Raw genomic sequence first — 16,302 nt, 5'->3', positions numbered from 1 at the left:
TTATTTTACAGCTGACTCCAATCCAAAAGGAAGCCAGCACACGTATGAAAAAGAGCTACGATTCCATTTCTGTGCCATAGCTCCTTTTAATACTGTAACAAATTTGAAGTACAAAGTGATTCTCTTCTCTGCAGTACAGAAGATGATGTGAAAGGCAATAAATTGAAGGCAAGGGTTACTTGGAGATTCCCTGAAGTCTCAACTAAACATCTATTTATATGTATTGGAAACAAGCTAGTTATCCTCTAAAAATTCACTGTTCTGCCATCTAAATTACTTTAATAAATTACCTTCAGTCTGTGGGCTGAGTGTAGGACTTGTGCAAACTTCACTCTGGTCCTCACAACCAGTCAGGACATTACAAGGTTAAGAACCCAGGCATACTTAATTCTAAGGCTACTTACTTGTATAAGTGAGCTGAAATCCTTGGTCAGTGTCAGATCCATTGGTATTAAACTCTATCCATAAATGGTTAGAGGTGCTGTTTAGGATAACTCCCATCATGTCATTTTTGGTGAAGGCTCCCAATGAGCGGGAAGAACTGTCTTTTCCATCATACACCTTGTAGAAACAAAATAATAGTATGAATAGTATGAAACTGGATACCTAAATATTTTAATCTGAATATCTGAAAAACTTTATACAACAATTCCAAAGTTAGCTATGCATTGGAAAAATCTTGCGGTGTATATATCGTGTTAGCAAATACATTTCTTCGTTATGAAATTCAGTGAAATACAGAATATTGTCACCCTTACAGTTTCTTTTTTTTTTTTTTTCCTCTTTTTCAGTTTTGTTAGTTCTTCTTGAAGGAAATTAGTATTTATATGCAACTCTGTCTGCCGAGGTTTCATATCCTCACATTATTTTTCATGATAACTCACAAAGGTTAATAGAAGTATAATTTCTAAAATCACTATTGAAGTAATGCTGAAAGAGGCAAACCCCATTCTACTTTGTTCTTTCCTGCCTGGAGATATCAAAAAGCAGAACTGAAGTATTAAAGTCAATATATCACTTTTTATTTCAAACTCTGAGCCTGCAACATTTTTTGTTTTACTGTAGGTTTTAACAAAGAAAGATAAGTTTTCAAAGAAATATGTGAGTCTCTTTCCAAACTAAGTGCAGAGATGTTCTTATTTACTATGTTACTTTATCTAAAAATGTCAATAGAGGACAAAAATAACAATATTACCCCCTGTCATTTTTCAAATCCTAGAATGAGTAAGAATGTCATTTTTATTGTTCACCAATACAAGACAACAACGAAGAGCTGGTATTGATTAGGGAATGGAAAATTACTTTTGCTTATTGGAAAACCTTGAAAGACATGAAATCCCAAAATAGTCCTCTGTAGTTTTTGTCCCCAAATGAATTTAAAAACCTGATTTTTTCTTTAATTTAATTAAATCACCTATACTTTCTTATGGAAAAATAGACAAATACAAACTGTGTTTCACACTTCAAGGCATGTAACACTCATGGATTCTTCTGCAGAAGTAATGAATCTGAACAGTTGGTTTCTAATGTGAAGTGAAAGATAATTTATTCTGTCCACAAATGTCCTACAATGACTAGATATTTAAGCTGCATTAACAGTAAACATCTAAGCTCTGGATCTTCATCTCTTCATTCTCAGACCTTGTGTTATACAATAAGGATTTATCTTTATTCCAAACAGAAGTCAGTGACCCACTTAACAATTTAAATTCCTGCATTCAAGTCACAGAAACTTCTTCCTATTTTAATGTTCAGCTAGATGTAAAAACAAAATTTAGAAACCCATCTTTAGAGATGACAAACAATTGCAACTACATTTATGGATGATAACCAACTGTTAGAAGCAGAGCTATCTTCCCAATGTAGAAAATATGTAGAAAATGTCATCAACATGTTAATGTCTTAAAAGAAGCCTCATTCAAATCAATTGTTGTGATTAACAAAATAAAATAATAAAAACAACATGCATAAAGATTTTTTTAATATGAAAGCACAAATTTTGTTTCATTAATATACACAGACATAAATAACAACCTTCCTTCAAAGAAGCTTCTGAACAATAATAAATTGTACTAGCCGTTGTTAGAACAATACATGTTGTCCTTATTACTAAGGCAAAGATTGTCTTATACCAGGACACATAGATGAGTTGTTGCAAGTCACAATCAATTGTAATGAACACATGTATGCTAAGTATAGCATACATCTCTTGGCAGAAATGACTTCAAGCTGTACTAGCAATATCCAAGAAAAAAAAAAAAGCCTTCAAACTCCTACCACTGTCCTGGGCCAGAATTATAGATCTATCTCACTGATTGATTGCACTTTATTTATCAGAGCTGGAAATCTATTTTATAAAATAATTATTGTATAAAATAAAATAATAAAAAAACCCGCACCATATACTATGCAGAAAACACAGATATTTTACTTTGTTTCAGAAATTTACTAGTTTCAATGGGATAATGGACTTTTAATTGTAATTACTAGTAAATGCTATCTGAATTAAAATAAAATTGATTTTCACTTGTTTTTAAAAGACAAAAAAATACCATGAATAACTACAATTGTTCCTTAGACATCCTGCTCCAATGGTGTTCTGCCTCATTGACTTTACAGATACTCTTGATGTGTGAGGATCAGCAAATTAAATCATATTCTCTCTCAATATTAATCCAGATACAAATGCAAATGCCATTTTATGAAATAAAAATAAGAGGAATCATGTGAAAGCAGCTGTGAAAAGGCAGGGACTATTTTTAACTGGTAACACTTGTCCTCCTGTTGCCAACATTATAGACATAACTCAGTACATCTCTATACTACTAACTGAAACTATCATTGAACAAGTAACAAGAATTGAATTCAGCTCAACCATTCATACTGATAACTTGTTTGAATTGTCCCTGGAAAAGTTTTGCTGCAAGCCAGGCTGCATTTTCCCTAACAGTTCTTGGTCACAGTTTGGCAATTAGTGTGGGCCAAGGACTATTCCCAATAGGCAGCTTGTGTGCTGCCACTGTGTTCTGATGTATGGAGGAGATAAACCATGTGACTGCCTCCAGAGCCAGAAAACATTAATAACTGGTACAGACATTGCCACTACAGGGCACATGCTTAATTCATGTAGGAGAAACAATTTCAAATATAACTCACAATTACCAAGTACTGCTTTCTGTGCCATGGAGGAAACTCAAAGATATTTGGCCACATAGCTTCTGAAAGACATGAAATTATACCCTGGTTTTAGTGTTGCCTCTAACAAATTCATGGTGATTGAATGATAAAGATATCACCAAATGAAACCATTTTAAAGAATTAAAAAGTTTCAAGTGGTGTGGTCACTGAAGCAGAACGATGAGGAATCTGAAGTGTCAGTCAGAAAGAATAAGCTGTAAAATACTCAGCTGACCCAGACACTCAGCTTAGCTATTCACCACAAAATGGTGCCTCCGCTTCTATTTCTTTTAGAATTTTTTTTTTTTTTTTTTTTTAAGAAGTCAGAAGTTCTGACCTCTTTCCCCCCAGTTCAAGTTCAAACTTTTTTACAGCTATAGGAAGCTTTGCCCATAACTTACAGTTATTACTCTGGCAATACATTGCAAGTACTCTCCTTGGAATCATTTATTTTACCCCTTCCTCATGTACATAGCCTTATGTCAGAAACACTTTTGAAAATTATGTTATTCCCCATGCACTACTTAATTTCAATATTTAAATGACTTTTCAGTTCATGCTTGTGCCAAGCAAACCTAGCTAAACACACACAGTTGAAGCTGTTTTTACATTTTAAAAGCATGTAGGAGACAGAGCACAACTCTGTGCCAGAGCAGGAGACAGGCACAACTTGATTGTCCACACAATATTTATTGTTAGCACATCCTTGGCACTCATTTAATACAGGCCTACTACCACCCTCACAAATCTTTTCTGAGAAAGTGATAGCCCAGGAGATAGGCCAGGGACGTATCCAAGAGGAAGTGTAAGTGAACCACCTTGTTTTGTAAGATTAGAGAGTTTAATGTTATGGATGTATTCAAACTGTAGAACTTGGCCTTGGGGGCAGTAGAGAACCATCGTGGCATTGTTTAGTGCACTAAGATAAATGAAGCCAGGACATTCAGGGATGCTCCATTTCACCTAAGTATTTGTGAGGAGCTGAGAGGTACATGCTTGCTCTGCTGCTAGGTTGAAAATATGCTGGCAAGAAGAGAGGACAGTGCCACTGTTATTCATGAAGTACAATCTCCCAGTAATGACGCTAATGTACATGCATCTGCTGTGGGATGTAAAAACAGATACCTGAAGGAGAAACAAATGCTGGCAAGATTTTTTTAAAATCCAGTTTCTCTTTCTGATAATAAGAATAAATTACTTATAATTAAACTCTGCAATTTTCTTCATCTTCCTATATATGTTCCCCAATCTTTGTATTAAATCCTCATGGAATTCTTTGCCTTCTTACTTCAAACAAATAGTGATATTACATACTTTGTAAGACATTTGTGGAGTATTGACCTTGGCATTGCCAGGATTGTTTCTCAGATGTTTCTTTTTCCCCTCATTACTCTTTCTCACACACTGCTGAGCAGCATTTTTTACCTTTTCTCAAATATGTTTCCCAGAGGTGCCTCCATCTCAGCTGCTGGGCCCAGCCGTGCCCTGTGGTGGGGCCATTGGAGCTGGCTGGAACCTGCTGTGTCTGGCACGGGGCAGCCCTGGCCTCTCCTCTCAGAAGAGCTCTGCAGCCCCCCAGCTGCCAGTACTGTGCCACAGATGCAAAATGCAATACTATATAAGCACTTATTTTCTTCAAAAGTAGAAAGGTATTCAGGTGGGAAAATGTTCTGTGGTTCAGAACAAGGTTTATAAATATTCTGAAGACTCAGTGCATCCCTTGCAAGCTGCTTGAAAGACAAAAGTCTTGGGGCTTTCTTCTGTGCAAGCACAAGATAATGTCTGGTGATTATACCATACTTTGCTCATATTTATGTACACAGAGGAAAGGAAGCAAACTTAAGAATTCTGCATCTCTGCCAATGCTTTGGGGAAGGTAAGCATTTGGAGAGTGTTATAATTTCCCAGTTGCTCAGACTGTAGATCTGGTCAGAGTACATTAAAATTTATTTCTGTCACGCATGCCAAGATCTACCTCACAGACAAACCACAAAAGAAAAGGAAAGAGACTAGATGGTATGTATTTGCCTAAACCATGCTATAAGCAAAACAAGCAACCACAGTTAAGATACAATTCTGAAGCATCTTAGGGAATTAAAATAGCATGTTAGCCGAGACTGAACTCATCCATGCTGAAAAATGAGGTGCTGTAGTCCATATGGTATCTCCCTTTTTCCTCACCCATATTAAAGAGACAGATTTCCTTGGGAAAAAAAATAAAAATAAATCAATAAATAAAAGATAAAAGAAACTACTTCTTTACATAGTGAACTTTCAGGATTTATTGTCGCAGAACAGGTATGTACTATTAACTGATCTAAATGACTAACAAAATTAAAAGACAACAGGTCCATAACAGATAACGAACAGAACAAACAGTAAAATGCGGTCTAACTTAACCCAACAGCTGTGGATGCTGGGGAAACCTAAGGGGAACAGAGCACAGACAAGTGGTCAGGCTTGCTTATTTTACCCAAATAATACTTTCTATTACCATTACCAGAGAAGGAATACTGAGCTAGATGGACCACTTGGATAAACTCAACTAGGTTAAGTTTCTAAGATAAATAGCATTGTTTTGGAAAACAAAATTCTTGCTATCTTCCTCTGCTAGGTTGCTAGAGTGTTCTATGTTTTCAGCCAGCAGAATTTAAATAACCAAAGAATATCTCTTCTTAGTGATAATCAGTCAGCATCATCTCCGGATGCATGAGAAAAGCATTTCCTTCAGTCTTGAAGGACATCTTACAAAGAATAGCTAAAAAAATAAGAAGCTGCATGGACAAGTTTATATAATCTGAATGCTAGTGATACCTTAGCCAGGCTGCCACTAATATAAACAAAGCAAGGACGAACCCCCAAACATTAACATTCAGTTGTATGTTCTATTTAACCTTCAGCACATTTTCAGTCAAGACTTTGGCCTGCTCCAATTGTCAGTCTTCCAGACAATGTCTGGGTAAGGTTTGGGAGCTTGCATAGATCAAGGACTGATTCCCATAGAAGTATATACAAGCACATCCTGGCATGCGAGTGGAGACAAAATAGACATTAGTTATATAAATGCAGGCTATGGAGAGGTTATGGGGGAAGAGAGTTTAATTGTGTAGATGGAGATTGTGCTGTGCTATTTGCTTCGTATCGAGAGAACAGGCCTTGCAGTTCAGACTTAACCATAATTTTGCTGTTGCTTGCTTTGGATCCTCAGGAGTAATATGCTAACAGATTCACAAAAGAAGAAAGTATGTGACAGATTGCCCTGAACAGCTTTCTCTCCAGCAAATCTTTCTTACATCTTCAGGGAATAGCTCTAAGTATGCTTGACATAACTCATGAAAAGTTCTGAAGAATAATTGAGTTTCTTGTTTAGGGTTTTCTAATCTTTTTTTTTTTTTTTTTTTTTTTTTTTTTAAATTTTATTGTGGTTCAGGTAGTCTCTTAAATTGTTTATGAGCAATTGCAAAGCTTCTCAGAGACTTAAGTACAGTATCCAAGCAGTTCAGTGGTCAGTTAAGTTCTTCTGTGTCTGCTGCATCTATTCATGGTTTTGTGGGATCTGTGCTACCAAACCATGGAACATGGGAGCAAAGGACAATACAGACCACATATTTTGCCCACTTACTCAATTTTCATTGATCTAAAATGAAACCTGCAAGCTAAGATCATAGTATCATAGAATATTCTAAGTTGGAAGGGCTCCACAAAGATTAAGTGCAACTCCCAGCTCCACTTAGGATCACCTAAAAATCAAACCATGTCTAAAAGCATTTTCCAAACACTTTTTGAACCTCAGCATGCTTGATGCCATGACCACCCTGGGAAGCCTGTCCCAGTGTCCAGCCACTCTCTCAGTGACAAACCTTTTCCTGATAGCCTGACCCTCCCCTGTCCCAGCTCCATGCCGTTCCCTCAGGTCTTGTCACTGTCCCCAGAGAGCAAAGCTCAGAGCTTGCCCCTCTGCTCCCCTCGTGAGGGAGCTGCAGGCCACCATGAGGCCTCCCCTCAGCCTGCTCTGTTCTGGACTGAACAAACCAAAGGAGCTTAGCTGCTCATGGGTCTTGTCCTCTGGACCTTTACCATAGAACTTGCAGCGTTTAATACACAAGCACAAAGACCTTTATTATCAATGATTTCTGGGTAAAGATGGAGGAAGTGTTGTTCTTTTAACTGCAACATTCTAATACTGTTGGTGTTTTTTTAAGTTTTGCTTAATTCATGTTTTGATCCAGTCTGTAATTGCTACAAAGAACAGTATAGTAACAAAGATATGAATGTTTGTATTAGGAAAGTCAGTACTTAAAGAGAAGCCCCTCCCCCACCTCCTTTTTTCCTTTGATTTTAAAATTCTCACACATTTACATAAGGAGACTCTTCTGATGGAATAATAGATAAAAGAATGGAAAACCAAAATTGCTCTATAATAAGGATATCTTTAAACTACTGTGGGAAGTGCACATAAAAAATAGTACAATCAGGTTAGAAATACAGACAATTATTTCTAACATGCTAAATGGGTTGCTGTGATATCCCCAGATAGCAAGTTGCTAACTGAATTCAGAGTCCTCAGTGATTTGAAGTATCAATTAACTCTGAAAAATTAGACACATAAACTTGAAAGAGTAATTTAATGTATGGGAATAAAACATGGCATTCATCTGAAGTGTTGAGCATATAAGAATGTAGCAGCCATTATTTAAAAAAAGATTATGAACATACTGTAGAGAAGTACATGTTAAAATCTGTTCATATTTGTTTCAAACATTAGCTACAGAGTAAGAGCGAAAGAAAGAAAACCAACTTTAAGTACTGCTTTAGTCAATATTACAGAATCACAGAATGGTTGAGGTTGGAAGGGACCTATGTAGACCATGTGGCCCAACCCCCTGCTCAGGCAGGGACACCTAGAGAAATAAAATACACCTAGAGCAAATACAATAACCTATATTACCTGGCATTTTTTTATTCCAATGAGAAAATTAATTAATTTGAAAGAAATGCCCACTCTGTGCAAGATAAATAAGAGAATAAAAATGTACCAATGATGTACCATCTGCAATTAAAAACTGTCCATTTTAAGTAATCGCAGTGCTTCTCTTACAAATATTCTTGTGAACAGAAAATGATATCAACACTTTAGTTTTCAAAATTCAAGTTTACATTTTAGGTTTTCTATTTCCATTTACATCCAATGTAAACGGCCTAATATTTCTATAAATACAATTGAACTTTTAATGTCACCTATATTCAGACAATTTACATTCGGTGTGGGAAAGTGAAATGAAGATAAAGATATTTGGTATTAAATACTGAGTCATTCATGTAGTGTGAATGTTGAGCATGACAGAAAGTGAAATAATTTTCTTTTTACCTTAACAATATCTCCCTCACGCAGCTGAAAACTCCTGGCTCTAAGATGGATCCCTTTTCCAGCCTCCGTTTCAATTTTATAGATACATTCATGGTTGTTGTCATAATTAGATGGAAAATTTGGAGACAACAATGTTCCTTCATTTCCAGAGACAGTTGCTCCACATTCAGCTAAAGGAGACAGACACATTAAAAAAAAAAAAAAAAAAAAAAAGGAAAAAAAAAAAAAAGAAAAAAGTGAATTATCCATTTCAAAAAAATGTAGGTTATTTTCAGTAATATTTAATCTCTATGAAAACTCTAACTAACTTGCTATGACTATCTAGGAAAAGTACATTTCTGTTGGATTTCATCTATATGACAAACATCTAAAAGCCCTACCAAAGTTGCTATTTCCAGCATTTCACTGTGTAAATGTGCACTTTGGTGCTTTTATCTAGTTCCCTTTACCTCCATTTTATCCCTTGGTCTTCCCATCAGGCTAACCTGTAACACAGCTTGGCCAGATTCCACAAAAATTAGAGGTTCTGTTGAAATATATTTATTGTTGTAACATTTCAAATAAATGTAACATTGATTTCACCTACTCGCTTGCACAGCTTTTACAGGTACTAGAAAAAGCCGACAATAATCTGCTGAGATAAAGCAGTCTGGCAATAAATCAAAAGCAGTCACATTTTTTCCACCAGGTATGAAAACAAAACAAGAAAAAATGTAGAACAAAACAACAGTTATTGATATTTGTCAGCATCAAGCAGACAGCTCCCTTCCTTTCCAGGGAAAAACTAGGTGAGTCTTTTTCACAGCCACCTGTAGTAAGAACTGACAATTTCAGGAGTAGAAGGTTTTGTCATTACTTCCCAGTAAAGTAAAGAAATATTTAGAAAGAGTGGTGTATTTCAGCCTGTGGGCTCAGTTTGAATTCTGAATAAAGACTAATAAAATTATTCCAAATGTGCAATGTAAATTTCAGCACATAAATGAACGCTGAAAGAGATAGAAAATAATATTGATATACTGTTCAAAAAAAAAAAAAAATTAAATGCTTAAAAATGGCCTAAAAATACCTTCTAAAACCTCCAGTCAATATATTAATATTGATTTATGTGTGTTTTTTGTGTGTGTGTGTTTTTTTTTTTTTTTTAAGGCAGATTGGATTGACTAATATTTATGCTTCATTGTTCAATCTAAGGATAAAATATATTATGTAAAATCCAGATTTTGACCTAAACATCATTCAGACCTTATTCAGAGTTTGGCACAAACCTGTTATAACAATTAACATAAGAACAAATAAATGTATAATCATAAACCAATAGACACATTTTACAGAAGTGGTAACTTTTTTTTTTTTTCCTGTAGGCTTTAAATAGACTCCTAGGGCTCATAGGACATTCAAGATATTCATTTTTGGAAGTGTGGATTTTACAATTTTAGAATTGTAAATTTCTTTTAGAAAAAATACATTTTTTTTTCTTACAATCATTTTGAAAATACAGAGTAAAGATACAGCAGAAAAATAAATCATGAACACATTCTTTTAAACATATTCGGGGTATAATGCATGTTTCATATTTATATATAAACTATCTAAAAATCCTACATTTAAATTTCAGATGCCTTAACAAAGTTATGTGCTTTTGCTTTTGAAAAGGCCAAAACCAGTAAATTATTCTGTACTTCTTCCCTTCAATAAAACTGAAGAAAGAAAGGAAGGAAGAAGCAGAAGGAGAGGGAAACTGGAAGGAATGCATGAAATGGGGGAAAGCGGGAAGGAAAGATTAAAAGAGAGAAGAAAGGAATTTAGGAAGGAAATAGTCACAGAGTCTTCTTTCTGCTCTACATTTGGGCTCTCCTTGGGCAAGGTGAAGAAGGAAATCAAAAAGGATCAGGCTCAGGATTCTTGGTTTAACATGTAAATTAGAGATCAATTTATATTTTAAAGTATGGCTCTTCCTTAGGTTACTTTGACCATGAGCTGCAGTATATTTGATAGGCAGAAGAGCACTGAAAGTTAGCCACTGCCCCCAAACCTCAGACAGATGAACTGTTCCTTTGTGGGGCAGTCTAAAGTCATTTTATATTGTTTAAATGTTGCAAAGAATATTAGAAAACTGACAAATGAACTAGATACTATGATACCTCTTTGGTAAAGGATCTCTCAAATATGGGATACTACTACATATGGTGATATATATATATCTCTACACATTTGTGTGTGTATGTGTGTACATGTGCATACATAACTCTTTTTGTAATTGACTTTTGGGAAGAAAGTCAAGTGCCTTATGCCCTAAGGACTTCAACCAAATATTTTTATAACCATTCCTGCACACTGGAATCCAGAACTGGATGAGGGTTTAGAAAATCTGAACAGCATCCATGAACAATATGAAGCTCATGTCAACAGGAAAAAGGTACTCAGTCAAAAGGCATCTCTCCCCTTTTAGGCCCTAGTATTCTACTGAGCAATACAGGAAACTCCATGTGGGTTTTTTGTTTGTTTTGTTTTAAAATATCTACAACAGAGGGTACCGTTAAAAAAAATATATATATATATCATATAGTAATTAACACATGTAGTCAGAATGTATGACACCAAAATTCAATTCACTTTTCTGCCTCTGGGAAACCAAACATGCATCTCCTACAACTTCTAATTCAGACAAATTAATTAGAAAATGAGCAAATGTTGGCTAACCTCTTTAGCATAATGGGTAGGGCATTAAACAGGGAAGAGGAATACTTCAAGGAAATTCATGCATTAAACAGTCAGGAAATAATATTTTGAAGTGACCCATTCACTGTTGCCCTGTGACTACCAAACTAGTAGACTTGAAAAACATACTCATGTTCACTTCCATTTTCATTACTTCCAAGAAATCTTTAATTCTTTATGCAAAATGAAAAAAAAAGAAAAAAAAAAGCCAATCACTTCTGAAATATTTAATGCAATGTTCTTTATCTAGCACATGTGCTTTATGAGTAAGTACTGGTTTTAGCACCTCCAGTTAAACAGAGAAATCTTATCAGATGATTCTGAAAGAGCTCTTTGCTTCTTCCCTGCAGAGGACTTCCACTGTCTTTCACAACACTATTTTACTTCAACACCTTACGGATTCCTTTTGCCCACTCCCCAGGAGAATGATCTGCTTCCCCAGCCCATACAAATGAAATAGAAAATATTTCTTACGTTCCCTACGTATGAAAAAAAAAAAAAAAAAAAAAAACAAACATTTCTGCTTGTATATTCATTTATTAAGCACTGAATTGCTGTGTTCTATGTAGATAGTATTTTCAGGACTAGGTCCTCCAGCTGTATCCTTTAAAAAAAAAAAAAACAACAACAACATATTTCATACTGCTCTTTGTGAGATTATATGATGTGTTAAATTAGTATAATGGTGTGTATATGAGTACAATTTAATAAATATCTGCATATGATAAACTTCAAAAAATGCTGTAACACAGATGTAGCACTTACACACACACAGAGAATCATCTAGGTTGGAAGAGACCTCCAAGATCACCTAGTCCAACCTCTGACCTAACACCAACAGGTCCTCCACTAAACCATATCCCTAAGCTCTACATCTAAACGTCTTTTAAAGACCTCCAGGGATAGTAACTCCACCACTTCCCTGGGCAGCCTGTTCCAATGTCTAACAACCCTTTCGGTAAAGAAGTTCTTCCTAACATCCAACCTAAAACTCCCCTGGCGCAACTTAAGCCCATTCCCCCTCGTCCTGTCACCAGGCACATGGGAGAACAGGCCAACCCCCACCTCACTACAGCCTCCTTTAAGGTACCTATAGAGAGTGATAAGGTCATCCCTGAGCCTCCTCTTCTCCAGGCTGAACAAACCCAGCTCCCTCAGCCGCTCCTCGTAGGATGTGTTCTCCAGATCCCTCAACAGCTTCATCACCCTTCTCTGGACTCTCTCGAGCACCTCCATGTAGTGAAGGGCCCAAAACTGAACACAGTACTCGAGGTGTGGCCTCACGAGAGCAGAGTACAGGGGGACAATCACTTCCCTAGACCTGCTGGCCACACTGCTTCTTATACAAGCCAGGATGCTGTTGGCCTTCTTGGCCACCTGAGCACACTGCTGGCTCATATTCAGTCGACTATCAACCAATACTCCCACGTCCTTCTCTGCCAGGCAGCTTTCTAACCACTTATTTCCCAGCCTGTAGCAGTGCTTGGGGTAAAATACTTGATTTTATTTCTACAGGAAACAAAAAGAGAAGGTCATATCCATGATGGACACACAAACAGTACAGCTCCTTGCAGAAGACTTAATCACAGAGACCAGAGGAGAGGAAAAAATAATAATAATTAAAAAAATAAATAAATAAAATAAAACCACTAATCTCCTGAATAGCAATCATGTGCTTAGTTTTGCATATTATATAAGACAGTAAAAGTTAAAACAACCTCATTAAAAATCAATAAGACCATGGGGAAGTGAGAAGCTTACGCTGATGACATTTTACACAGCTGGGAAAACCAACATTCTCCATGTTAAGGGAAGCTTCATTTTTTTATCCCTATCTTTCCCTTTATTCCACAAATCCCACTGAAAGTGAATGTATTTAAAACAATTTTTACCACTTGCATTAGCTTGCTGGTATTAAACTTTCTCAGTAAGTTTTCCCAGTAATTTTTCCCACTTTTCATAGTACTTAATTTCATTAAGACCAACCATAACCTTGCCTGGTCTTTATCTGCGTGAATGTTCTCTGAAAAAGGTAAACGATGAACCTAAAGGCCACCAAAAGAAAAACATGGGCAGCCAGCCTTAAGCAATCCTTTTACAAGACTGTTCAGATTCAAAAGGAGATTATGATTAACATTGCTAACAGCAGCTATAAATCTAAGAGAATTGACATAGAGATGTCTTCATCTACCATGAGTGTAAAGAAAGCTCGAATAAAAGTTTGAGCTAATTCCAGTTGAAATAGTTTCAGTTACTTACTTGGTCATGTTGCCCTTTCAATATTCAAAGCTGAAGCAGAAGGCATGGGAATCATTGCTTCTAAAAACAGTGCAGTTCTCTGTGCTGTGCTTTGCACACTGTTGAGCTAAGCCAGACAAACAAAAACAATACAGCTGCTGCTCATCTTGCTTGACTTCCACTTTTTTTTCTTTGCCCTGCCCCTTTCCCAGGTGATTGTTTGGGTGCCAGGTGGGCCTAATGATATATAAGCTGCAGGTGTCCCACCAGAGAGCTCTTTCTACCTGGGTGGTGCTTTGGAGGTGTTTTGTTTTTCCTTCAGTTTTTCTTTCAGCCCCTTGCAGGCTTCTTTAAGTGGGTCAGAGTGTATGGGCTGGGGTGTTTCTATGTTGAGAGAGGTAAGCATGCCTTTTTGAGGTAACAACTAGTAGGATCTTTCAGAGTAAAGCAAACTGTATAGTAGTAGGTACCTTTACTGCATGCAGCTCTTCTTCAGGTGAGTAATGTTTAGAGCATACTTATGGATAGGAAGATCCATAAGATCCAAACATTACTTTGCATGTTTGCTTTGTGGTTCTAGGTCTCTTCTGATTTTTTCAGTTTCACAGAATTATGGGATTTACTGTGAATGTGACCTTATGCCTTTCATGTATGTCAAATATTATCCAAGTTCTAACCTTGGTGTTAGAGTGATGGAGCAGGGTTTAGGGGAAATGTATCATCTGAATTCCCTGTGCCAGTAAGTATCTGAAAACAGCAGGAGTAGGCATGTAAGGTGTAGTCTTTTTCAGGGCTAGGGACAGTTTCTTATATTTCTGGAGCTTTTTTTCTGCTGTTTTGTTGGCTGTAAACATGTACACATGTTTCTTTCTTACTATTCTTTTTTGCTCTAGTAATCTTTTTTTTAATGGTAACTGTTTACGTTTTTTATTATCAATATGGCCAGTGGCACCTAAATCTTCAGATTAAACAGAAAAGACCTATTTGTTACTTTAACCTAAAATCTACCTCCATTTTCTTATGTATTATAAATATGTTTTGTGGAAAAAGCCAAAAAATGGGTAACTCATGAGATTTATCAGAAGTCTGTTTTAAGCAAAAATAGACAAAGGAAACTGTAAGAATTATATGGAAAGAAATGGGGGGAAAAAAAAACTTCCATTCAAAAGTATAGGAGAGACCTCTTAAGCTAGAAAAGACATAAGGGAGTTGTCGTAACTCATAACTCTTGGACAATTCTTTTGAGGTTGAGGGAGGAAAAGTACATTCTTGCAGAAATAACATAAAATAGCACCTACTGTGCTCTGACAGAGTTCATAAAATTAAGAGATCTGTTTTTATATTGAAGGGGTCTGTTTAATTGAGAATAGGCTATAAATAAAAAGTGAAGATTTAAATATGAAACATTATTTAATCTGGATAAGAATTGTGTTAACTCACATTAACTATCACAGCTAATATAATTCCCTAATTTGAGAACTACAAAAGAAATATTCAGATAGAAAGGAAGGAAGATTACCATTATAAAACACTAAACATCAAGCACCTATTTTTTAAGTACAGGAGATATTTTTCTGATGTCTTCAGTGAATAGCTGTGTGTTCTTAGCTGAGGACGAAGAGCAGGAGTTAATGACCTTCTTTAAGGATATGCTATTATTTATTCACCAAAATTGTGTTTGAGTTGAATTGTAATGCATACTAATTTCAAGTAGCTAATTTAAATTAAAATGTGCTCACAGTGCTACAGGTGTTTGTGCTTTTGTATCTAAAAGAAGAATAGATTCTCTAAAATCCAGACTTCCAAACTTTCTACATAGCTTGGTTACTAGTTGAGTAAAAAGTTATTGTCATCACATCTAAATGGCTTATTACATCACTAAAACTAGCATATACCAAAACTAAACTTGCTCTGCATATATAAGTTACTGGTTCCAATTCAGGTTTCTCACTTTTCAAATCTGCCAAACCATAAACATCTGCCAAATGGCAGCATGTAAAAGCCAAGACCACTTAAACTTTTAAGAAAAATTCAATATAACATTGAATCTCTTTTTCAGGATGTGACAACCAGATAAAAGCAGATTAAACTTATTCATTACTACAACTTTTGGACCTTCAGTGTTTTTTAAAGTTAATTTTATATATTATGAAATCCAAAATACCTCAGTATCCTGTAGGTATACTATTAATCAGTGTATACTACCTATAACCATAGGCAAAAGGTTTTAAAGGAGAAACCATATGCCTTATTTCCACTGTTTTCTGAGTAGTCTATTATAACCTTGTTGAGAACTGCAGCAGACTGGAAAAAGCTACCTTATTAAGCTGTTCTTTTATTCTCTTGCAGTGAGAGCAATCTGCCTGGCATAGACACTTGACCCCATTCTTTGTTCTTCTGCCTAATAAACTCACTTAAATTCCATTTACATAAGTATCTTTTTTCTTTTATTGTCTGTCTTGAAATAGGATAAAAGGAAACTGTAGAAAGTAGATTTTTTTTTGAAAATCATTGAACACTTCCTGAGTATGAACACAGACTCTATAAAACAAACAAAATTCAGGGACTCTTTATATGCGTTGAAATACAGTTCATGTAAAAATGTAACAACTTTATTTAATGGAAAAGTTAACTTCATTATTCTTCCATACATCTTGCTAAAAGGTTTGACAGGATTTTAAACATCTCTTCAATGCAGAGATCAAATAAAAGTAGTATATTGTCAGTTTAAAGTCTTTTCTGCTCTTCTACTGAGTGCAGAATATCTTTGTATTTACAAAATGATGCAGCAGTCCATAAAA

The 16,302-nt window shown here is 35.7% G+C and overlaps 1 protein-coding gene across 2 annotated transcripts in view; it reads right to left on the bottom strand.

Annotated features, from left to right (window-relative positions):
* The window catches only part of CSMD1 (CUB and Sushi multiple domains 1), a 1,163,917-nt gene that overhangs the window by 234,974 nt on the left and 912,641 nt on the right, over positions 1-16,302 (bottom strand). For both annotated transcript variants that reach the window (XM_038176472.2, XM_038176473.2), the window contains exons 22-23: positions 8,546-8,715; positions 405-561 (exon numbers count right to left, since the gene is read on the bottom strand). In XM_038176472.2, the coding sequence (XP_038032400.1) occupies positions 405-561; positions 8,546-8,715 (327 nt within the window). The remainder of the gene's footprint in view (positions 1-404; positions 562-8,545; positions 8,716-16,302) is intronic.

The sequence above is a fragment of the Anas platyrhynchos genome, chromosome 3, assembly GCF_047663525.1.
Source record: "Anas platyrhynchos isolate ZD024472 breed Pekin duck chromosome 3, IASCAAS_PekinDuck_T2T, whole genome shotgun sequence".
NCBI lineage: Eukaryota > Metazoa > Chordata > Aves > Anseriformes > Anatidae > Anas > Anas platyrhynchos.
This window is presented reverse-complemented; position numbering and strand designations above follow the sequence as displayed.